The sequence below is a fragment of the Loxodonta africana genome, chromosome 9, assembly GCF_030014295.1.
Source record: "Loxodonta africana isolate mLoxAfr1 chromosome 9, mLoxAfr1.hap2, whole genome shotgun sequence".
Taxonomy (NCBI): Eukaryota; Metazoa; Chordata; class Mammalia; order Proboscidea; family Elephantidae; genus Loxodonta; species Loxodonta africana.
Genome location: NC_087350.1, coordinates 16,323,393 through 16,348,304, shown reverse-complemented (window position 1 = coordinate 16,348,304; position 24,912 = coordinate 16,323,393). Strand labels below are relative to the sequence as shown.

At 39.2% G+C, this 24,912-nt stretch overlaps 1 protein-coding gene across 2 annotated transcripts in view; it reads left to right on the top strand.

The window, feature by feature from the left end:
* Positions 1 to 23,813, top strand: part of ZNF484 (zinc finger protein 484) — a 103,743-nt gene extending 79,930 nt beyond the window's left edge. For both annotated transcript variants that reach the window (XM_023540231.2, XM_010600654.3), the window contains one exon: positions 10,047 to 23,813. In XM_023540231.2, the coding sequence (XP_023395999.1) occupies positions 10,047 to 12,361 (2,315 nt within the window). In that variant the 3' untranslated portion in view covers positions 12,362 to 23,813. The remainder of the gene's footprint in view (positions 1 to 10,046) is intronic.
* The last annotated feature ends 1,099 nt before the right edge of the window (positions 23,814 to 24,912 follow it).

Sequence of the window (24,912 nt, the reverse complement as noted above, 5' to 3'; positions counted from 1 at the left end):
CCTACTTTTTTTTAAAACTCTGTCTTTGTTAGATAGTGTTGCTATAACAGAAATACCCCAAGTGTGTGGCTTTAAAGAACAGAAACTAATTTTCTTGCAGTTTAGGACTCTAGAAGTTCAAATACAGAGCATTTACTATAGGGGAAGGCTCTGTGTCAGCTCTGGGGGAATACCCTTGTCTCAGCTTCTATAGCCCTGGTGCTCTTCCGTTCCTGGGAGATCTTCATGTGGCATCTGTCTCCTCCCCATTTCTGCTTGCTTCTGTGTCTAATTGTTTTTATAACTCAGAAGTTATTAGTTTAGGAAATACCCTGTACTGTTCTGGCTTCATTAGCATAACAAAACCCTATCCCCAAACAGGATTATATCCATAGGTATAGTGATTAAGATTCCAACACTTATTTGGGGGAACACAATTTAATTGATAACAGTCTCTGTAGAAAATATTTAATAAAATTAAATTATTTCATTTAGGTGATAGAGGAGTTTGTTTTGCTCTATTTCAGAGGGATTTTAAAAATTTTCTGCTGAAAGCAATTCCAAGGGCCGAAGATTGTAAATGGAATGTGAAGATAACTGCATGAAATCTTCAGAATCTCAGCCTCTGTCCATTATTCATTTCTGTCACGGTGAAAGTCTCTGCTAGCTTAAATGCCAATATGGTGATTCAGAATATCCGTGCTTTTTAAGTTCATAGAAAAGGGAGTCTCCTGGAGTTGTGATGAGATTTGGTATTAGTTTTTGGAGCATACCCAGTGCCATTGAGTCAATTCCGACTCATAGCAACCCTATATGATCCATGAAGATAATGAATTTTTAATAAAAACAGAGGCTCAAAAAAAAAAAAAAGCTTATTTGGAAAAAGAATATATGTTTTGATTCAATAATAAAATGGACTTTAGTGACTAATGGAAAGATAGGTTGATATACACACTTTATTTTTTGGCCTGAATTATGACTCTGTATTTTATTGAATGAGTAATTGAATCGGTGGTGACGGGGGGGAGCAAAGTTTTTACATTGAGCATAAAAAAAATATGTCAAGTTGTCAGGCGTAGAAATGGATTTGTAATCTAAAGAAAGTGAAAAGTTGCAAAAGATTCAAATCCATATTTAGGAATCCAGTATTAGATGTCCTCACAAACAAAGAAAATTATTAATGTGTGTGAATAAAAATGTAATGTAACAGTTAAAGATCATGCTTGGGGACATGTCAGGGCTCTAGAGATAGAATAAAATGGACATGAGGTCAGACTATGTCTATATTCAAGAGCTTTAGTAGGACAAGAAAAAATATATGAAAAAAATCCATTTTTTACATAAATATTCACTGAGCATATACTGTATCTTCCATGCTGTTCCAGAATTTGGAATATTAGTGATTCTCATTCTGAGTCAGAATGGTATATTAAAGTCAAGTTCCTAGAACAAAGACACCACAAGAGACAGTGACTTAGTGAATATAAACATTGCATCTTCACATGACAGTTCTGAAGTGAGTAGTCCAGGACTACCAGGCAACTCTACTTCTCATGGCGATTCAGAGACAGAGTTTCTAATGAGTCATTGCACAACCATCCCTTAGGGCAAGGGTTGGCAAAACCTTTCTGTAAAAAGCCAGATAGTAAATATTTTGGACTTTGCAGGCCATACGGTCACTGTTGTAACTACTCATTTCTGCTGTTGTAGCCTAAAAGGAGCCATAGACAATACACCAACAAATGGGTGTGGCCGTGTTCCAATAAGAACTTTATGCACACTAAAATTTAAATTTCACATGTCATGAATGTTTTCTTCAACCACTTAAAAATGTAAAAACCATTCCTAGTTTTCAGATGGAAGCTTAGATATGGCCCAAGGGCACTGCCAGCTACACAGAACTGGGTGCTAAGTCTGGAGTATAGCCAGTGGGAAGAGAAGAGGCTTAGATGAGACACACCCACTTCCTTAAGACATTGGCAGGATAGTCACGAATATAATTTTTGTTCCCATTTCATTGGTGATAACTTCAATACCTAATGGCAAATGAGGCTGGAAAACATAGTGTTGTGAGACAACCGTATGCATGGTAAATGAGTAATTTCTTTTATAAGGATAAGCACAACGCTGGTTCCTATGAGGCGGAGGTTAAAGATGGCCTAAATGTCTAGCTTTTCCAGACTGCTATACCACTCCATTTTCTCCAACACTGACTTCTCCCTCTCCCCTCAGTGCTCTCCCTCCCATCTTTGGGTTCCCTAATTCACTGCAGTGTCTCACAGAACTCACAAACCATATAAAGGAAGTGGCTCACGCGGTTGTGGAAGCTAGCACGTCCCAAATTCTTGAGTCAGGCATAGGCTTCTCCCTGGCCCTCTGTCTCTGCTCACAGGGACTCAGCTTTCTCACTCAGTCAACCGGGAAGTCCACTGTGCCACGTCCAGTGGGTCTCTCCTGCTGGTCTCTCCTTCCTTGGTGGTGGGCTCTTCTCTTTCCTGCCTCTGAGGTGGCTCGTTTCAAGCCCAGTGGGATGGTAAAACTGACCAGTCCCTTTAAAAACCAAACCCAGTGCTGTCGAGTCGATTCCGACTCTTAGCAACCCTATAGGACAGAGTAGAACTGCCCCATAGAGTTTCCAAGGAGCACCTGGCGGATTTGAGCTGCCGACCCTTTGGTTGGCAGCCGTAGCACTTAGCCACTACGCCACCAGGGTTTCCCCAATCCCTTTGTTGTTAGGTGCCCTCGAGTCGGGTCCGACTCATAGCGACCCCCTGCACAACAGAACGAAACACTGCCCAGTCCTGCGCCATCCTTACAATCGTTGTTATGCTTGAGCTCGTTGTTGCAGCCACTGTGTCAATCCACCTCGTTGAGGGTCTTCCTCTTTTCCACTGACCCTGTACTCTGCCAAGCATGATGTCCTTCTCCAGGAACTGATCCCTCCTGACAACATGTCCAAAGTATGTAAGATGCAGACTCGCCATCCTTGCCTCTTAGGAGCATTCTGGCCACACTTCTTCCAAGACAGATTTGTTCGTTCTTTTGGCAGTCCACGGTATATTCAATATTCTTCGCCAACACCACAATTCAAAGGCGTCAACTCTTCTTCAGTATTCCTTATTCATTGTCCAGCTTTCACATGCATATGATGCAATTGAAAATACAATGGCTTGGGTCAGGCACACCTTAGTCTTCAGGGTGACATCTTTGCTCTTCAATACTTTGAAGAGGTCCTTTGCAGCAGATTTGCCCAATGCGATGCGTCTTTTGATTTCCTGACTGCTGCTTCCATGGCTGTTGATTGTGGATCCAAGTAAAATGAAATCCTTGACAACTTCAATCGTTTCTCCGTTTATCATGATGTTGCTCAATGGTCCAGTTGTGAGGATTTTTGTTTTCTTTATGTTGAGGTGTAATCCACACTGAAGGCTGTGGTCTTTGATCTTCATTAGTAAGTGCTCCAAGTCCTCTTCACTTTCAGCAAACAAGGTTGTGTCATCTGCATAACGCAGGTTGTTAATGAGTCTTCCTCCAACCCTGATGCCCCTTTCTTCTTCATATAGTCCAGCTTCTCAGATTATTTATTCAGCATACACATTAAATAGGTGTGGGGAAAGAATACAGCCCTGATGCACACCTTTCCTGACTTTAAACCAATCAGTATCCCCTTGTTCTGTCCGAACAACTGCCTCTTGATCTATGTGAAGGTTCCTCATGCGCACAATTAAATGTTCCAGAATTCCCATTCTTTGCAGTGTTATCCATAGTTTGTTATGATCCACACAGTTGAGTGCCTTTGCATAGTCAATAAAACACAAGTAAACATCCTTCTGGTATTCTCTGCTTTCAGCCAGGTGATCCATCTGACATCAGCAATGATATCCCTGGTTCCACGTCCTTTTCTGAAACCAGCCTGAATTTCTGGCAGTTCCCTGTCAATATACTGCTGCAGCTGGTTTTGAATGATCTTCAGCAAAATTTTGCTTACGTGTGATATTAATGATATTGTTCTATGATTTCCACATTCGGTTGGATCACCTTTCTTGGGAATAGGCATAAATATGGATCTCTTCCAGTCAGTTGGCCAGGTAGCTGTCTTCCATATTTCTTGGCATAGACGAGTGAGCACCTCCAGCGTTGCATCTGTTTGTTGAAACATCTCAATTGATATTCCATCAATTCCTGGAGCCTTGTTTTTCACCAGTGCCTTCAGAGCAGCTTGGACTTCTTCCTTCAGTACCATCGGTTCCTGATCATGTGCCACCTCTTGAAATGGTTGAATATTGACTAATTCTTTTTGGTATAATGACTCTGTGTATTCCTTCCATCTTCATTTGATGCTTCCTGCATCATTTAATATTTTCCCCATGGAATCCTTCACTATTGCAACTCGAGGCTTGAATTTTTTCTTCAGTTCTTTCAGCTTGAGAAACGCAGAGTGTGTTCTTCCCTTTTGGTTTTCCATCTCCAGCTCTTTGCACGTGTCATTATAATACTTTATTTTGTCTTCTCGAGAGGCCCTTTGAAATCTTCTGTTCAGTTCTTTTACTTCATCAATTCTTCCTTTTGCTTTAGCTGCTCGATGCTCAAGAGCAAGTTTCATAGTCTCCAGTGACGTCCATCTTGGTCTTTTCTTTCTTTCCTGTCTTTTCAGTGACCTCTTGCTTTCTTCATGGATGATGTCCTTGATGTCATTCCACAACTCGTCTGGTCTTCGGTTACTAGTGTTCAATGTGTCAAATCTGTTCTTCAGATGGTCTCTAAATTCAGGCGGGATATACTCAAGGCCATATTTTGGCTCTTGTGGACTTGCTCTGATTTTTGTCAGTTTTAGCTTGAACTTGCATATGAGCAATTGATGGTCTGTTCCACAATCGGCCCCTGGCCTTGTTCTGACTGATGATATTGAGCTTTTCCATCGTCTCTTTCCACAGATGTAGTCAATTTGATTTCTGTGTGTTCCATCTGGCGAGGTCCATGTGTATAGTCGCCGTTTATGTTGGTGAAAGAAGGTATTTGCAATGATGAAGTCATTGGACTTGCAAAATTCTATCATTTGATCTCTGGTGTTGTTTATATCACCAAGGCCATATTTTCCAACTACTGATCCTTCTTCTTTGTTTCCAACTTACGCATTCCAATCGCCAGTAATTATCAATGCATCTTGATTGCATGTTCAATCAATTTCAGACTGTAGCAGCTGATAAAAATCTTCTATTTCTTTATCTTTGGCCCTAGTGGTTGGTGTGTAAATTTGAATAATAGTCATATTAACTGGTCTTCCTTGTAGGCGTATGGATATTATCCTATCACTGAGAGCGTTGTACTTCAGGATAGATCTTGAAACGTTCTTTTTGACGATGAATGCAACACCATTCCTCTTCGAGTTGTCATTCCTAGCATAGTATATGATTGTCCGATTCAAAATGGCCAATACCAGTCCATTTCAGCTCACTAATGCCTAGGATATCAATGTTTATGCGTTCCATTTCATTTTTGACGATTTCCAATGGAAATCATCCCAATCCCTTTAGTGGGCCACAATCACTGTATCACAGTCCTGCCCAGTCAGTGGGTTGGGAGTTACAAGACCATGGCTGGAAAGGCCACACAAAAAGCAATCCATTACACCACACATGGTTACAAACTTCATGCTTTGAAGGAAGGGGACAGAATTTGATGGACAGCTATATTCGTTTCCTAGGGCTAACATAACAAATTACCACAAACCAGGTGGCTTAAAATAACAGATATTTATTCTCTTACAGTTCTGTAGGCTCTAAATCCAAAATCAAGGTGTTAGCAGTGTTGGTTCCTACTGGAGACCCTGAGAGGAGAATCCGTTCCATGCCTTCTCTTAGCTTCTGTTGTTGCCAGCAATCATTGGTGTTCCTTAGCTTATAGACACGTCACTCCAATATCTGCTCTGTCATCACATGGCATTCTCCTCTGTGTGTCTGTGTGTCTCTTCTTCTCTTCTTATAAAGATACTCGTCATATTGGATTGGAGCCCACCCTCCTCCAGTATGTAGTAGGTATGACCACACCTTAATTAATTATATCTCGAAGACCCTATTTCCAAATAACGTCACATTCTGACGTTCCAGGAAGCCCATGAATTTTAGGGGGTGCTAGGATAAGCCAGGAGCCCTCGTAGCATAGTGGTTAGGAACTTGGCTGCTAACCAAAAGGTTGGCAGTTCAAATCCACCAGCTTCTCCTTGGAAAACCTATGGGGCAGTTCTACTCTGTCCTACAGGGTTGCTATGAATTGGAATTGACTCAGTGGCAATAGGTTTTTTTTTTTGGTTAGGATAAGTCATATTTAACATCTCTAACACCAAATGTGTAAAGATCAGTTTAATTCAATTCTGTTCCCCTTCTGTTCAGGCAGCACTTCTTCCTCTGACCCTTACTACCCTGAGCTAGGTCAGAGCTCCCAAATTAAAGGGAACAATTCTCCAGACTGCTATGTCTGCCCAAAATTTCAGATGCCAGATTCTGGGATAGGAGTCCCTACAGCACTCCCACTTCTATCTGACCTGCTGGCTCCCACTGGTGCCCTGGTAGCACAATGGTTAAGAGCTCTGGCTGCTAACCAAAAGGTTGGCAGTTCAAATCCACCAGCTGCTCCTCGGAAACTCTATGGGGCAGTTCTCTCTGTCCTATAGGGTCACTATGAGTTGGAATTGATTTGATGGCAACAGGTTTGGTTTTTGGTTTGTTTTTTTGGTTCCCACTACTCCCTTGGGTTCAGTAATTTGCTAGAATGACTCACAGAAATCATGGAAAGTGCTATACTTATGGTTGCAGTTTTATTATAGCAAAAAAATACAAATGAAGAGATGCATAGGGTGAGGTTTGGCACAGTTGCCAAAGTGGAGATTCCATGTCCCAAAAAAGGTAAGCTACCCTCCCATGTTGTGTTAGTCATCTAATGCTGCCATAACAGAAATACCACAAGTGGATGGCTTTAACAAAGAGAAATTTACTTTCTCACAGTCTAATAGGTTACAAGTCCAAATTCAGGGTATCGGCTCCAGGGGAAGGCTTTCTCTCTCTGTTGGCTCTGGAGGAAGGTCTTTGTCCTTAGTCTTCCCCTGGTTGAGGAGCTTCTCAGGTGCAGGGACCCCATGTCCAATGGACGCACTCTGCTCCTGGTCCTGCTTTCTTGGTGGTATGAGGTCCCCAACTCTCTGCTTGCTTCCCTTTCCTTTATATCTCATGAAAGATAAAAGGTAGTGCTGGCCACACCCCAGGGAAACTCCCTTTACTTTGGATCAGGGATATGACCTCGGTAAGGGTGATGTTACAATCCCAGGCTAATCCTTTTAAACATAAAAGTACAATCACAAAATGGAGAACAACCACAGAACGCTGGAAATACTGACTTAACCAAATTGATACACACATTTTTGGGGGGACATAACTTAACCCATGACACACATGCATCGATGTCTTTCACCAGTTGGAAACCCATGGAGCTTCCATGTCCAGAGCCCTTATTGGGACCTCATTATGTAGCCATGATTGATTTATTCCCCCCTCCACTGAGGTCAGCTGATATCGTGAGGTGGGTCTTTCTGGTCTGGCCAGCCCCCACCCAAGAGTCACTTCATTAGCATAACCTGTTAGGTTAGGTGTGGTCTGGCACACTCATCAGAGGCACTTCAATTACTGGGGAAATTTAAAGGCTTCAGAGGTTATGTCTTAGGAGCCATGAACAAAGACCAAATTCTTTGGGTAAAGTTAAATTCTTTTACTCAAGCGGGGACACTGTTCAACCCAGTATAACAGCTTCAGTCTTTGCCTCAGATGGGTGGCCCTTTCTCTTGTTATAGGCTTCCTATTAGATGTATGTATTTCTGCACCCAAAACCAGAGGTGAAGAACGGAATCATAGGCATTCATTTACTGTTTGGCTAAGTTAGGAAGGTTGAGGCTACAATAGTTTTGGGGCACAGTGGTTAATGGGGAAAAGCAGGGAGGTTAGTGAGCCTTTAAAGATGAAAGATAATAATAAGCATCTAGACTCAGAAACATCTCTTTTAAGCCACAGCGTTTGTCACTTTATTCTTTTCACTGTAGTTCTACTACGTAAGGGAATTGATTTGCTTGTGTTTGAACCTCTTCTTTCCCAACTATTAAACATTTGATTTGGGCAATGTCATGGATTGAATTGTGTCCCCCAAAAATATGTGTATCAATTTGGCTAAGCTATGATTCCCAGTATTGTGTGATTGTCCACCATTTTGTCATCTAATGTGATTTTCCTATGTGTTGTACATCCTACCTCTATGAAGTTAATAAAGTGGGCTAGGCGGCAGTTATGTTAATGAAACAGGACTCAATCTAGAAGATTGTATTGTGTCTTGAGCCAATGTCTTTTGAGATATAAAAGAGAGACACAAACAGAGAGACAGGGGGACCTCATCCCACCAAGAAAGCAATGCCGGGAGCAGACGACGTCCTTTGGACCCAGGGTTCCTGTGCGAAGAAGCTCCTAGTCCAGGAGAAGATTGATGACAGGGACCTTCCTCCACAGCCAACAGAGAAACCCTTCCCCTGGAGCCGATGCCCTGAATTTGGACTTCTAGACTACCAGACTGTGAGAGAATAAACTTCTGTTTGTTAAAGCCATCCACTTTTGGTATTTCTGTCATAGCAGCACTAGATGACTAAGACAGGCAAATGGCTTAAATCTTTTGTGGCTCAGTTTTCTCATCTGTAAAATAGGGAGAACCGTAATACCAACAGAAAAGTGTGATAATGTTCATTGAGTTAATGTAGAACTTAAAACAATTCCTGGCACATCTAAATGCTATTACTTATCATATGTTGTTGTTAGGTGCCATCAAGTTGGTTCTGACTCATAGGAACCCTGTGTACAACAGAACAAAACACTGCCAGGTCCTGCTGTATCCCCACAATCATTGCTTTGTTGGAGCCCATTGTTGCAGCCACAGTGTCAATCCATCTCTTTGACGGTCTTCCTCATTTTTGCTTACCCTCTGCTTTACCAAGCATGATGTCCATCTCCAGGGACTGATCCCTCCTGATAACATGTCCAAAGTACATGAGATGAAGTCTTGCCATCCTCACTAAGGAGCATTACAGCTGTACTTCTTCCAAGACAGATTTGATTTGTTCCTTCTTCTGGCAGTCCGTGGTGTAGTCAATATTCTTTGACAACACCATAATTCAAAGGCATCAATTCTTTGACCTTCCTTATTCATTGTCCATCTTTCCCATGCATATGAGGCAATTGAAAACACTATGACTTGGGGCAGGCACACCTTAGTCCTCAAAGTGACATCTTTGCTTTTTAACACTTTAAAGAGGTCTTTTGTAGCAGATTTGCCCAATGGAGTACATCGTTTGATTTCTTGACTGCTGATTCCACATACTTTGATTGTGGATCCATATAAAATGAATTCCTTGGCAACTTCAACTTGTTGACTGGTGGCTTGCATGTTGCTGTGATGTTAGAAGCTATGCCACCGGTATTTCAAATACCGGCAGGGTCACACATGGTGGACAGGTTTCAGGGGAGCTTCCAGACTCAGACAGGCTAGGAAGATGGACCTGGCAATTTACTTCTAAAAAAATTGGTCAGTGAAAACTTTATGAATAACACGTAAACAGAGAAAATATTGAAGTTGTCAAGGATTTATCTTACAGTAAATATAATGCAAGTTTTTTTTGTATATATTATTATATAGTATATAAAAAGAAAATACCCCCCAAAAAACCAAACCCACTGCCGTTGAGTCGATTCTGACTCATAGCGACCCTATAGGACAGAGTAGAACTGTCCCATAGAGTTTCCAAGGAGTGCCTGGCGGATTCGAACTGCTGACCTCTTGGTTAGCAGCTGTAGCACTTAACAACTATTCCACCAGGGTTTGCGTAGCATATATATCATATGTAAATACCCAATTTTATTTGTATGTATTTATTATATTTATGTATAGCCTCTCCCATTTCTCTGTGTTCACCCTGAATCAACTGCCTTATTCCTTCTGTTAGCTGTTCTTTGTGTCAATTTTATTTTTTCTTTCTTTTTTAGTTGGGGATATTGGATTTGAAACATCACAACAGGGAATTTCTGAAGAAGCTTTGTTCCATTCTATGGGAGTTAATCTATTCAGAAGAGATGACTCACTGTATTCCATTTTAGAAGCATTGTGGCAAGGTGATGAATGGGCAGAGAGATATGAGGAAAACCAAAACAAACTTTCAAGTCACGTTGCCTTCATCAACAAGAAAACACTGGCTAATGAGAGAGGGTGTGACTATAAGGACATAGAAAAAATAGTTCCTATAAACACAGACCTTGTTCCTTCAAGAAAAAGGATCCATAACTGTTACTCATTTGGAAAGAATTTGAAGCATGTTGCAAACTTACATAATTATAATGGAAACAGCGCAACAGAAAATCTTGATAAGATTATTGGATATGGTAATGATTTTACTCATGTAAATTCTCACACAGAAATGAACGCTTATGAATGTAATCAATGCAAGAAAGTCCTGAGTCATAAGCAAGCTCTCATTCAACATCAGAAAATTCATGCTGAGGAGAACCTCTATTTATTTTCAGACTACATAAAGGTTTTCACTCAGAAGTCACATGCTTTTGCACATCAAAGTATTTATACTGAAGAAAAACACCATGAATGCAGCAAATGTGAGATAATATTCGCTCAGAAGCCCCAAATTGGTATAGCTCAGATGGTTTATACAGGAGAGAAACCCTACACATGCACTGAATATGGGAAGGAATTTTCCCTTAAGTCAAACCATCAGAAAACTCATGCTGAGGAGAATCACTATAAATGTAATCAATCTGGGAAAGCCTTTATCCAAAAGTCAGATCTGTTCAGATTTCGGAGTTTTAGTACTGGAGAAAAACCCTATAAATACAGTGAGTGTGGAAAAAACTCTCAGAATTCAGACCTCAATAAACATAAAAAAATTTATACAGGAGAGAAACACTTTGAATGTACTGAATGTAGAAAAGCCTTTACAAGGAAATCAACGCTAAGTATGCATCAGAAAATTCATACAGGAGAAAAACCCTATGTATGTCCTGAATGTGGGAAGGCCTTTATCCGAAAGTCGCATTTTATTACACATGAGAGAATTCATACTGGAGAGAAACCTTATGAATGCAGTGACTGTGGGAAATCCTTTACTAAGAAATCACAACTCCATGTGCATCAGCGAATTCACACAGGAGAGAATCCCTTTATATGTTCAGAGTGTGGGAAGATCTTCACCCACAAAACAAATCTCATTATACACCAGAAAATTCATACTGGGGAGAGACCCTATATATGTGCTGAATGTGGGAAGGCCTTTACTGACAGGTCAAATCTCATTAAACACCAAAAAATTCATACTGGAGAGAAACCGTATAAATGCAGTGACTGTGGAAAATCATTCACCTGGAAGTCTCGGCTCAGGATACATCAGAAATGTCACACTGGAGAGAGACACTATGAGTGCAGTGAATGTGGAAAAGCATTCATCCAGAAATCAACACTAAGTATGCATCAGAAAATTCATAGAGGAGAAAAACCCTATGCTTGTACAGAATGTGGGAAGGCCTTCTTCCACAAGTCACATTTTATTACACATGAGAGAATTCATACTGGAGAGAAACCTTACAAATGCAGTGGTTGTGGGAAATCCTTTACTAAGAAATCACAACTCCATGTGCATCAACAAATTCACACTGGTGAGAAACCCTATATATGTGCTCAATGTGGAAAGGCTTTCACTGACAGATCAAATCTCTTTACACACCAGAAAATTCACACTGGAGAGAAACCCTATAAATGCAGTGACTGTGGAAAAGCCTTCACTCGGAAGTCAGGCCTCCATATACATCAACAGTCTCATACTGGAGAAAGACATTATGAGTGCAGTGAATGTGGGAAAGCCTTTGCAAGAAAATCAACACTAATTATGCATCAGAGAATTCATACAGGAGAGAAACCCTATATTTGTACTGAATGTGGGAAGTCCTTCATCCAGAAGTCACACTTAAATAGACACAGGAGAATTCATACTGGTGAGAAACCCTATGAATGCAGTGACTGTGGGAAGTCCTTCATTAAGAAATCACAGCTCCATGAGCATCATCGAATTCACACAGGAGAGAAACCGTATATATGTGCTGAATGTGGAAAGGCCTTCACCATCAGATCAAATCTTATTAAACACCAGAAAATTCATGCTAAACAGAAGCCCTATAAATGCAGTGACTTTGGGAAAGCTTTAAACTGGAAGCGACAACTCAGTATTCCTCAGAAATCTAATTCTGAGGAAGTAGAGTGTCCAGTGCCACGATCATGGTGTGGAGATACAAAGATGTGAGAGACTACAACTTGACTGAGAAACAGAAGGTAATCGAGGTCAACTCTCCTCTAGTTAGAAGTATGGATATGTGGATTCCTTAGCTGATGCTCAGTTCCACATACGGGGAGACACTTTGGAGAAAGTGTTTAAGTATTGTATAATGGCCATACTTAGTTATTTGAAAGATACTGGCATTGTCAAGCCCCTGTGGATAATAGAAGTAAATATGCAGGTAGATGACTTGCACTGTTTCTTTTTCCACTTTTTGAATAAGGAGCTTTATAAATTCAGAGTTTTTGAGTTTTTCGTGCTCTGGGTAGCAAAACTATTCAACATTGACCGAAAACTTTCATAATGAGTAGAGTGGTGAGAAAATTTTTCATTGTCTAAACACTCTAAGAACACTGAAGTCAAGGCAAAGTATAGGCAGTTTAGGTCTCTAATGAAACAAGCTGGAAATTTTTGTGAAAATTTAAAATTGGCACTAAAGACAGAACTCTACTAAAGAACTGCTTTTATCCTCTCCTCCTTTGGAAAGTCACCATTATTTATTATTTACGTGTGGAAACTTGGAAAACAAAAATTTAAACTTAAAGTTTGACTTTGAGATTGGCAGATTAGAACCGCAGGCTTACTTGAATATTACCTTCTTTAGGTAACCAATATGTTCCCTCATTTACTAATTCCCAGCTGTGGCAGTAGGTGCCCCACACTCAACAGGTATACAAGAAAAGAGCTCCCAGCCTGTGACCAAAAATTCCTCAATGATGTAAATAACACCCCTAGAGACTACTTATCACCATAGAACTGGCCCTAAGACCGTGGAATTGGGCCTCAGGAAGCCCCGGTCTAGATAACAGTACTTTGGATCCTTAACCTGATCCACAGAAACCTGCACTTGCCTAGGATTCCTTTTTGAAAGAGACTAATTAAGAAAATGGATTTCAAAACCTGTAATTATTTTCCTCTCAATCTTGTTAATATATGTTCTACATATATCAACCAAACCAAACCCACTGTCGTCGAGTCGATTCTGACTCTTAGCGACCCTACAGCGACTCTACATACACATTGCATACTAAATTACTGTGAAACACAATTGTATTGTGTTTCTTAATTGTTTCTTTTCTTAGAGGATAAAATATAGTTGAACTTTTGGAAGAGTACGCCTCCTTTCCCTTCCCAATCTCTACAAGTTAATCTTTAAAATTGTTTCTCCAATCCTCTCTGTTCTTATGGAAGCCTTGGTTACGTAGTGGTTAAGAGCTTGGCTGCGAACCAAAAGGTCAGCAGATTGAATCCACCAGCCGCACCTTGGAAACCCTATAGGGTAGCTCTACTCAGTCCTATAGGGTTGCTGTGAGTCGGAATCAACTTGACAGCAATGGGTTTGGTTTTGATTTTTATGCTCTTACTGACTTTCCTATCAACTTTTATTCTATCAGATACTGAAAGAAGTGTGTTATAATCTTCCAGAATAATTATTAATTTTTCTCTGTCTAGCTCTACCAATTTTTGCTTTTATATTTTGAGTCTTTGTTTTTACATATACTCAAATTTAGAATATCACCTATCTTACATTTAAGTTGTGCATTTTTAAAGCAGAATATGGTTGAGCTTTGGTTTTTATGTAGCATGACAACCTTTCTATTGTAATTGCAGAATTTAGTACATTTACACTAAAAAAAAAAAAAAAATTTTATGTAATTATTGATATATTTGGTTTTATTTGTAGAGTTTGTTCTTTTTTGTTTTGTTTTCTCCCTGTCTTTTTTTTTATTGTGTTTTATTATCCCATTTATCATAACATTGCTAGTTATACATTATTCTACTTACTTTTTTAGTGGTTATCCTAGAGATTACAGTATGCGTACTTCACTTACAAATTAGTACTTGCACCACTTCCTGGACAAGGACTTACAACATTAACTCCGTTTATTCTCTTCCTGACTTATATGGTATTGATGTCTTTCATATCAATTCTCTATATAGTTGAAACAGCTGATCATTATGGTTTTAGAGTCAATATTTATACTAACCCACATACTTACCCTTTTCATTGCTTTTTATTCCTTCCTGTCCTTTAACTCTTTCATATGTACTGGTATATAAAAGTACCATTCATATTTTCTGCCTCTGGGGTTTACAGATATACTTTTGTAACATTTTTAATACATGCTGATGTTGGGGCAGGGACTTCTGTAACTGTGTAAACCAGAAGGATATTCACTGGTGCCATGTTGTGCTGAGAGGTTATTGCAGGAAGTGCTGTAGGTGGGAGGAGTGACTGTGAATGACTTTTGTCTCTTTTTCCCCTCTGTTCAGTGAGATAAGGCTCGTAAGTACATTTACTGTTTCCTTTGTGTTACTGGGAGGGCTTGGTTTTCGGCATTGGGTGATATTCAAGTGCACAAGTTATTTTCAGGTGTAAACATAACCCTTGACATGTTTCATGTACACAGTTATGAATAAGTACCAATTACATTTTTTGGCTGTTTGGAATTCTGAACAGCAAGATAAGCCTTGTAAGGATATTTATGGTTTGCTTTGTTATTGGGAAGGTGCAGTTTTCAGGATTCATAATATTCATGTGAAAAACTTATTTTTAGGAGAAATACAGTGTAAGCACATGTTGTAGCATCCTTGATGTACTGCATGTGTGTTTCATGCAGTCGTCAAGGACCTATCTTCTGGTTTCTGAGCTGTACTTCTTTTACAGTAAGAGGTAATTTTTTGCACTGGTAATATTCCCATGACAGCACTTCCTTTTGGGGCTTTAGTTTTATAGGAAGCTAGAATTATGCAATGTCTCCACTTGTGTATTCTTATATTGGTTTAGAGGTATGGTATTTGTATTATCCTGTTGTGATGGTTCAGGTTGCATACTCACGTTGGTGGGACATGATTCACAGTGGTTTGGCAGTTATATGTAATGATGTTCCACTCAACAACATAAAAAAAATTGTTAAGAAAAAAAAATTTTTTCCCTGCCTCATTCCACCTATCTTACCTCCAGAGTTTACTGGTATATATGTGCACCACAAAATATTAATAAAAAACAATATTATATAACAAAAGATTACTAGCTATCTTAGTTATCTAGTACTGCTGTAACAGCACTAACACAAGTGAATGGCTTTAACAAAGAGAAATTTATTCTGTCACAGTCTAGGAGGCTAGAAGTCCAAATTCAAGGTGCCAGCTCCAGAGGAAGGCTTTTTCTCTGTGTCAGCTCTGGGGAAAGGTCCTTCTCATCAGTCTTCCCCACTTGAGGAGTTTCTCAGCACAGGGATCCTGGGTCCAAAGGATGCACTATTCTCCTCGCTCTTGTTTCTTGGTGATGTGAGGTCCCCATGTCTCTCTGCTCACTTCTCTCTTTTATATCTCAGAAGAGATTGACTTAAGACACAACCTAATCTTGTAGATTGAGTCCTGCCTTAGTAACATAACTGCCGCTAATTGTACCTCATTAACACCATAGAGGTAGGATTTACAACACATAGGAAAATCACATCAGATGACAAAATGGTGAACAGTCACACAATACTGGGAATCATGGCCTAGCTAAGTTGACACACATTTTGGGGGAACACAATTCAACCCATAACATTCCACTCTTTGCCCCCCCCAAATTCATGTCCTTGCCACACATAAAACACATTCACCCGTCATATCTTAGCAAAAGCCTTAAACCAACTCCAAATCCAAAATTCAAAAATTTCTCTTCATCTGTGAAATCTAGAATATGAGGTATTTGCTTCCCAAGTACAATGATAGAACAGGCACAAGCTAGATATTTCCTTTACAAATGGGAGATATTGGAGTGAAAGAGGGGACAACAGGCACCAAGAAAGTCAGCAGAACACATCACATTAGCCCTCAAGGCTTTGAAAATAACCCTCTGTTCTCTGAGACCATTTAGACAATGGCCTTGTCCTTCAAACTCTAGGTATTGACCACACTCTCCAGATTCTGAATGGAGGCCCCTTGGCCTTGGCCCTGGGCTTCAGCTCTGCCTTCCAGGCCCACTGGAACAGCAGCTCTGCTCCCTCCTAGTGCTTCTGAGTGGCGACTCACCCTTTGAGACCAAGGTAGCTTGGCTTCCTGTGTTTCTTGTCTCTTCAACTTCTGTCTCCTGGTTCCTTGGCCTCTCAGCCCTTTGAGCCTCACTGCCCGTGTCTACCTGCTGGGGCAGAGACATCCCACTCCACCAGTAAACTTCAGCCAGAAGGCACTCAGCTCCCTGGCTCCATGGGTCAGCAAGCCTAGCTCCACTGATAAGTGTTCAGAGCACCCTACTCTGCAAGGAAGGAAGCTTTCTGTGCAAAGGCACTCAGCTCTCTCACTTCATGGGTTACCTCCAGTGCTGTCTCACGCTGGTCTCCTCGTTCTGCTGCTACCATTTCTTTGCTGCTGCCATTTCTCTGCTGCTCCTTCTTGCTGTCTGTGCCATCTCCAGTGTAACAGCTTTCCTCACTTCCTTCTCAGTCCTCACCAGAATTGTCTTTGGTGTCCATAATTCCACCAACAGCCTCTTCAAGGCACTCTAGGCTTTTACTGTTAGGCACTTTAAAACACTTCCAGCCTCTACCCATTCACAGTTTCAAAACTGCTTCCACATTTTAGGTATCTGTTAGAGCAGCACCCCATTCTCTTGGTACCAAATACTGTTTAGGTTATTTTTTTAGTGCTAATATAACAGAAATACCACAAGCGAATGGCTTTAACAAAGAGAAATTTGTTCTCTCACAGTCTAGGAGGCTAGAAGTCTGAATTCAGGATGCTAGCTCAAGGGAAGGCTTTCTCTCTGTCGGCTCTGGGGGAAGGTCCTTGTCATCAGTCTTCTTTGGTCAAGGAGCTTCTCAGCACAAGGACCTCTGGTCCAAAGGATGTGCTTTTCTCTTGGCTCTTGTTTCTTGGTGGTATGAGGTTCCCATGTCTCTCTGCTCGAGTCTTTCTTTTATGTCTCAAAAGAGATTGTCTTAAGACACAACCTAATCTTGTAGATTAAGTCCTGCCTTATTAACATAACTGCCGCTAATTGTACCTCATTAACATCATAGAGGTAGGATTTACAACAAATCACACCAGATGATGGTTGGACAGTCACACAATACTGGGAATCATGGCCTAGCCAATTTGACACACATTTTGGGGAGACACAGTTCAATCCATAACACCATTACTCAGTGATTTGGCATGCATTCCATTAGTGAAAAAACATTACAACAACAACAAAAAACCGTCACTGTTGACTCGATTCTGACTCGTACCACCAAAAAATTACACACCAAAATAAAATAATTCATTCACAAAACGGTTAAGTTTCCCTTTAGAATCATTCTTCTTCTGAATGAAGAGTACCCTTTTATATTTATTTTAGTCTGACTTTGCTGGTAACAAATTCAGTTTTGGAAAATGCTATTTGAAGACTATTTTTAATGAATATAGGATACTAAGTTGGCAGTTCTTTCCTATTAGCATTTTGAAGGTATTCATTACAGTCTTCTTCCTGTTGCTTTGTTGAAAAGAGAGTTGTCAATCTAATTGCTGTACCATTGAAGGCAATGTGCATTTTTATTTTTCTGTGACTCCTTTAAAATTTATCTCTTTGTCTTTTGTTTTCAGCAATCGTACAATGATATGCCTAGATATGATTTTCTATATATTTATCTGCTTGGATTTTGCAGTACTTTTTAAAAGTGTGGCTTGGTGTCTTTTGTGCATTTGGGGAAATTCCTAGCTGTTATTTCTTCAAATAATGCATCTGATTCATTTTCTTTTTCTTGTAGCAGTAACTCCATTATTAAGATCCCCTCTTGACCTGTTTTTATTGTTTGGCGTTGGGGCAAGTTCTTCTGGGTTTTGGTCATGTCTTGTATTCTCATATACCTAAATTTCTTTTTAATCAACTGTCAGACACTGTACATTAAAATCTGTAGAGATAATTAGATGGTCTGGATGATATCTTCTTCCACCGAGTGTTTGCCTTTGCTTCTAGCACGTGACTAAGCTAGGAACACTAGCAATCCCTGATGGCCTTCACACAATATGTATTGCAATTTCTTACTTGGTAGCTCTCATACGGCTTCAGCAAAAGTAAATGTACCTAAAATTTTTTGCACCTTTACTAATTTTCAAAGGGAGTACTGGTATCTACCACCTACTCTGCCATTAGTAGGCATTTTTAATTTATTGATAAACCTGTTGTGGTCAAGTCAATTCCAACTCATAGCAACCCTATAGGACAGAGTAGAACTACCCCATGGGGTTTCCAAGGAGTGGCTGATGGATTCAAACTGCTGACCTTTTGATTAGCAGCGGAGCTCTTATCACTGTGCCACTGGGGCTCCATAATCTATTGATAGCTGTTATTATTTAAAGAGTATGGAGCCTAGAAATATAATTTTTAAATTACCAAAGCTTTACAGAATTACTGACCTAAAAATGAAAGTGTACTGATTTGATTCACAACATTACATTATTCTCAGTTTTTACGTCTGAAAGTCTTAAGGCATTCATTTTTTTAATTTAGACCCATGTTTCTGAAACCAGTGGGGACAAATAGACCAGTCCAACAATTGCCTTTCTTTTAATTAAAATAATATATTTAAACATGCACACATACATGTGTATACACATGCATAAAATTTTTTATAAAAGTGACTTTTATATTTTCTCCCTTCCTGATTTTTGTACTTCCTTCACTTCCATAGCAACTGCAGCTATATCGATAGCCTGTCATCAGATAATCAGTGCTAATTCATATTTTTCTTTTTACTCACAATCATATACAAACACGCTATCTGTGCACACATACACGAGTGCTCATGTATGTATTTTTGTTGACAAAAGTGGAGTTGTATGCAGTTTTTTGCAACATTTACATTTAACAGTAACTTAAATAGCTGAAAATATTCTGTTATATGGACAGACCATGATTTGTTCAACCAATTCACCATTAGTTATTCACATTTTTGTCACTAGGAGAAATGATCTTATAACTCTCTTCTAGAGGTAGCATTGTTGTTATTATGTTGTTAGGTGCCATCTAGTTGGTTCCGATTCATAGCAACCCTGTATACAACAGAACGAAACACTGCCCGGTTCTGTGCCACCCTCACAATTGTTGTTATGTTTGAGCCCGTTGTTGCAGCCACTGTGTCAGTCCATCTCATTGAGGGTCTTCCTCTTTTTCGCTGCCCTCTACCAAGCATGATGTCCTTCTCCAGGGACTGGTCCTTCCTGATAACATGTCCAAAGTACGTAAGAGAAAGTCTCGACATCCTCGCTTCCAAGAAGCACTCTGGCTCTATTTCTTCCAAGACAGATTTTTTCATTCTTCTGGCAGTCCATGGCATATTGAATATTCTTTGCCAACACCATAATTCAAAGGCATCAATTCTTCTTCGGTCTTCCTTATTCATTGTCCAGCTTTTGCATGCATATGAAAAAACTAGAAAGAGACTAAAAATACCATGGCTTGGATCAGGCGCACCTTAGTCCTAAAAGTAACGTCTTTGATTTTTAACACTTTAAAGAGATATTTTGTGGCAGATTTGCCCAATGCAATACATTGTTTGATTTCTTAACTGCTGCTTCTATGGGCATTGATTGTGGATCCAAGTAAAAAGAAGCCCTTAACTACATCAATCTTTTCTCCATTTATTATTGGTCCAGCTGTGAGGATTTTTGTTTTCTTTCTGTTGAGATGTAATCCATACTGAAGGCTGTAGTCTTTGATCCTCATCAGTAAGTGCTTCAAGTCCTCTTCACTTTCAGCAAGCAAGGTTGTGTCATCTGCATATCACAGGTTGTGAATAAGTTTTCCACCAATCCTGATGTCGCATTCTTCTTTATATAGACCAGCTTCTCAGATTATTTACTCAGCATACTGGCTGAATAAGTATGGCAGAAGGATACAGCACTGACTCACAGCTTTCTTGATTTTAAACCTTGCAGTATCCCCTTGCTGTGTTAAAAAGACTGCCTTTTGGTCTATGTACAGGCTCCACATGAGCACAATTAAGTGTTCTAGAATTCCCATTCCTCACAATGTTATCCATAATTCGTCATGATCTACACAGTTGAATGCCTTCACATAGTCAATAAAACACACGTAAGCATCTTTCTGGTATTCTCTGCCAATATCCATCTGACATCAGCAATGATATCCCTTGTTCCACGTCCTCTTTTGTATCCTGCTTGAATTTCTGGCAGTTCCCTGTCGATATTGCTGCAGCTGCTTTTGAATGATCTTCAGCAAAATTTTACTTGTCTGTGATATTAAAGATGTTGTTCTATAATTTCCACATTCTACTGCTTAACCTTTCTTTGGAATGGGCACAAATATGGATCCTCTCCAGTTGGCTGGCCAGGTAGCTGTTTTCCAAATTTCTTGGCATAGGCTAGTGAGCACCTCCAGCACTGCATCTGTTTGTTGAAACATCTCAATTGGTATTCTGTCGATTCCTGGAGACTTGTTTGTCACCAGTGCCTTCAGTGCAGCTTGGACTTCTTCCTTCAGTACCATCGGTTCTTGATCATATGCTACCTCCTGAAATGTTTGAACATTGACCAATTCTTTTTGGTACAGTGACTCTGTATATTTCTTACATCTGCTTTTAATGCTTTGTGTATCATTCAATATTTTGCCCAGAGATTCCTTCAAAATTGCAATTTGAAGCTTGAATTTTTTCTTCTGTTTTTTCAGCTTAAGAAATACCAACTGTGTTCTTCCCTTTGGTTTTCTATCTCCAGATCTTTGCACATATCGTTACAATACTTTGTCTTTTTGAGCTGCCCTTTGAGACCTTCCATTCAGCTTTTTACGTCATCATTTCTTCAGTTGGCTTTAGCTGCTCTATGTTCAAGAGTAAGTTTCAGAGTCTGTTCTGACATCCATTTTGGTCTCTTCTTTCTTTCCTGTCTTTTTAATGACCTTTTGCTTTCTTCATGTATGATGTCCTTGATATCTTCCCACAACTCACCTGGTCTTCAGTCATTCGTGTTCAGTGTATCAAGTCTGCTTTTGAGATGGTTTCCAAATTCAGGTGGGATATACTCAAGGTTGTATTTTGGCTATCTTGGACTTGTTTTAATTTTCTTCAGTTTCAACTTGATATTGCATATGAGCAATTGATGGTCTGTTCCAAAGCCAGCTCCTGGACTTGTTCTGACTAATGATATTGAGCTTTCCCATTGTCTCTTTCTACAGATCTATTCGATTTGATTCCTGTGTTTTCCTTCCAGTGAAGTGTATAGCGGTCATTTATGTTGTTAAAAAATGGTATTTGCAATGAATAAGTCATTAGTCTTGCAAAATTCTGTCATGCGATCTCCAGCATTGATTCTATTTCCAAGGCCATATCTTCCAACTACCAGTCCGTCTTCCAGCTTTTGCATTCCAATCACCGGTAATTTTCAATACATCTTGATTGCTTGTTTGATCAATCTCAGACTGTAGGAGTTGGTATAAATCTTAAATTTCTTCATTTCTGGCATTAGTGGTTGATGTATAAATTTGAATAATAGTCATATTAACTGGTCTTCCTTATAGGTGTATGGATATTATCCTATCACTGACAGCATTGTACTTCAGAATAGATCTTGAAATTTCTTTTTGATGATGAATGCGTCACCATTCCTCCTCAATTTGTCATTCCTGGTATAGTAGACCATATGATTGTCTGATCCAAAATGGCTAATACCAGTCCATTTCAACTCGCTAATGCCTAGGATATCAGTGTTTATGCGTTCCATTTCATTTTTTTTTTAAATTTTAAATGTGCTTTAAGTGAAAGTTTACAAATCAAGTCAGTCTCTCACACAAAAACTTACATACACCTAGCTACATACTCCCAATTGCTCTCCCCCTAATGAGACAGCCCGCTCCCTCCCTCCACTCTCTCTTTTCGTGTCCATTTCAGCAGCTTCTAACCCCCTGTATCCTCTCATCTCCCCTCCAGGGAAGAGATGTCCATTTCATTTTTGATGATTTCCAATTTTCCCAGATTCATACTTCATACATTCCACGTTCTGATTATTATTAGATGTTTGCATCTGTTTCTTCACATTTGAGTCCTGCCACATCAGCAAATGAAATTCCTGTTAGCTTGACTCCATCCACATCATTAAGGTTGACCCTACTTTGGAAGGGCAGCTCTTCCCCAGTTGTATTTTCAGTGCCTTCCAAAGTGAGGGGCTCATCTTCTGGCACTATATCAGACGATGTTCCTCTGCTTTTCACTGGCCAATTTTTTCAAAGTAGACTGCCAGATCCTTCTTCCTAGTCTGTCTTAGTCTGGAAGCTCCTCTGAAACGTGTCCACCGTGGGTGACCCTGCTAGCACTGAAATACCAGTGGTATAGTTCTAGCATCATGGCAACGTGCAAACTACAGTAGTACGACAAACTGACAGATGGATGATGGCTCTTACCTGCTGGAGTTTTTCTGTGGAATACACTACCAGTCATTGGACTGATGAATTGTATATGTGTTTTGTTTTAATAGATGTTGCCAAATTCCTTTGTAATAAGGCTGTAGCTTTTCATATTTCCAGCATTAGCGTATGATGTAGCTGTTATTCTTTAACTTTGAATAGTTTTATGGGTTTAAGTGATACCTAATTTTATTTTTTTTTGTATATTTGTGCCTCTTTTAGATGTTTCTTAGCCATTTGCTCTTCCATAAGTTGCTTTTATAAACCATTTATGCATACAATCTTCAGGGGTTGTTTGTCTTGTTAATTTGTAACACATTTATTTATTAAAGGTAGTAACTCCTTTAAAAAAAAATCCATTGTTTGTCTATTGACTGTATATTTTCCCATGAACATAATTTTATTTTTTACATTTTAAGCCTGACTTACTGTTCTTTTACAGTTTCTGAATTTTGTGGTTTTATTTAAGTTTTACATATTTGTAAGATTTTTACATGTTCCTCTGTATGTTTTTGTGTATCTTTTCGGAAAATAATTTCTTTTGTTTTTTGTTTTTCTTGGATCTGGATAGCCACTTTCACAGTGGTAGACACTTCTTTTGCTGAGCCAACGGGCAATTCCAGTACTTGTTATTCTCACCATTTATTCACTTCATTAGCATCTTTTGAAGCTGGTAGTAGCCAAGTGACCTGGCTTTGACTAAGAAATAATGAAAAGATGGGTGAATACATCCAGGGGGAAACTTTGTTTTTCTAAGAAAAAGGACAGACTTTAGCTTATGCCATCAATTTTACATTTCTTTCTGCCTTGTACATGATGTCTTGGGCAAGCTTCTTTCAACTGTAAGAGAAAAGCCTAAAGAATCAAGGAGACTCTGGTCTTGACATTATTGAGTTAACACAAGAAACAGCTTACCTCGAATTTTGCTATGTGATAAAAATAAACATGTTTTGTATAAACCATTCTACAATTCTAGCTTTATCTTGCACCCAAAGCCTTCTTAAACTTATTCAGGCATCAAATTTTATAAAGTAATCCATCATTTTCAGAATCCTAGTAAAAGAGATGCCTCACACCAATCTGAGTAAGAGAATGAGATAGCAAAATTATGCAAGATTCATAGTGAGTTTAAAAAAATCAGATATTGGACCAATTGATAGAATCAGAAGGGAATACTACCTACAATAAATACAGGGCATACTTGGAAAAAATTGAAGAATGAAAACCTAGAAAATGTCAATAACCACCAAAGAAATGGGAAATACTATGAAAGAGCTGCCATAAATGTAGCAGGACCATAGGAAATGATTTCATACATCAAGCACAAAACATAAATTTAAAAAGCAAAAGTGATTAATTGGACTTTTTAAAATTAAAAACTCATGCTTTTTGAAAAACATTAAGAAAATGAGAATGCAAGACACAGAATGAGAAATTTTGCAATATATGTATCTGACAAAAGACTTGTAATCTGAAAATACAGGGAATTTTACCCAATAATAAGATAGATAACCCAAATTAAAAAAAAAAAGGCAAAAGGTTTGACTGGAGACATTTCATAAAAGAAAATATGAAATGGCCAGTAAGGACAAAGAAGGATCTCTCACATCATTAGTCATCAGGGAAATAAAAAACACAGTGAGATACCTCTGCTTATTAAAATGACTAAAATTAAATTGGCAACACTGAGTGTTGCAAGACAATTGAGAACACAAGCGTAGCAGGTGAAAATATAAAATGGCATAAGCACTTTGGAAAATTGGCGAATTCTTAAAATGTTATATTGTTATTGGTAGGTGCCATTGAGTTGGTTCAGACTCGTAGTGACCCTGTGTACAATAGAACAAAACACTGTCTAGTCCTACACCATCCTCACAGTTGTTGCTGTGTTTGAGGCCATTGTTGCAGCCACTGTGTCAGTCCATCTTCTATCATACAACCCAGCCATTCCACCCTTAGGTATTTAACCCAAGAGAAATGAAAACCTATGTTTGTACAAAGACTTGTACATGAATGGTGATAGCTTTGTTTGTAATAGCCTCTAACGGGAAACAACTCACCTGTCCTTGATCAAGTAAGTGGATAAACAAAATATGGTATGTCCATAAATGAAATACTACAGTACTAT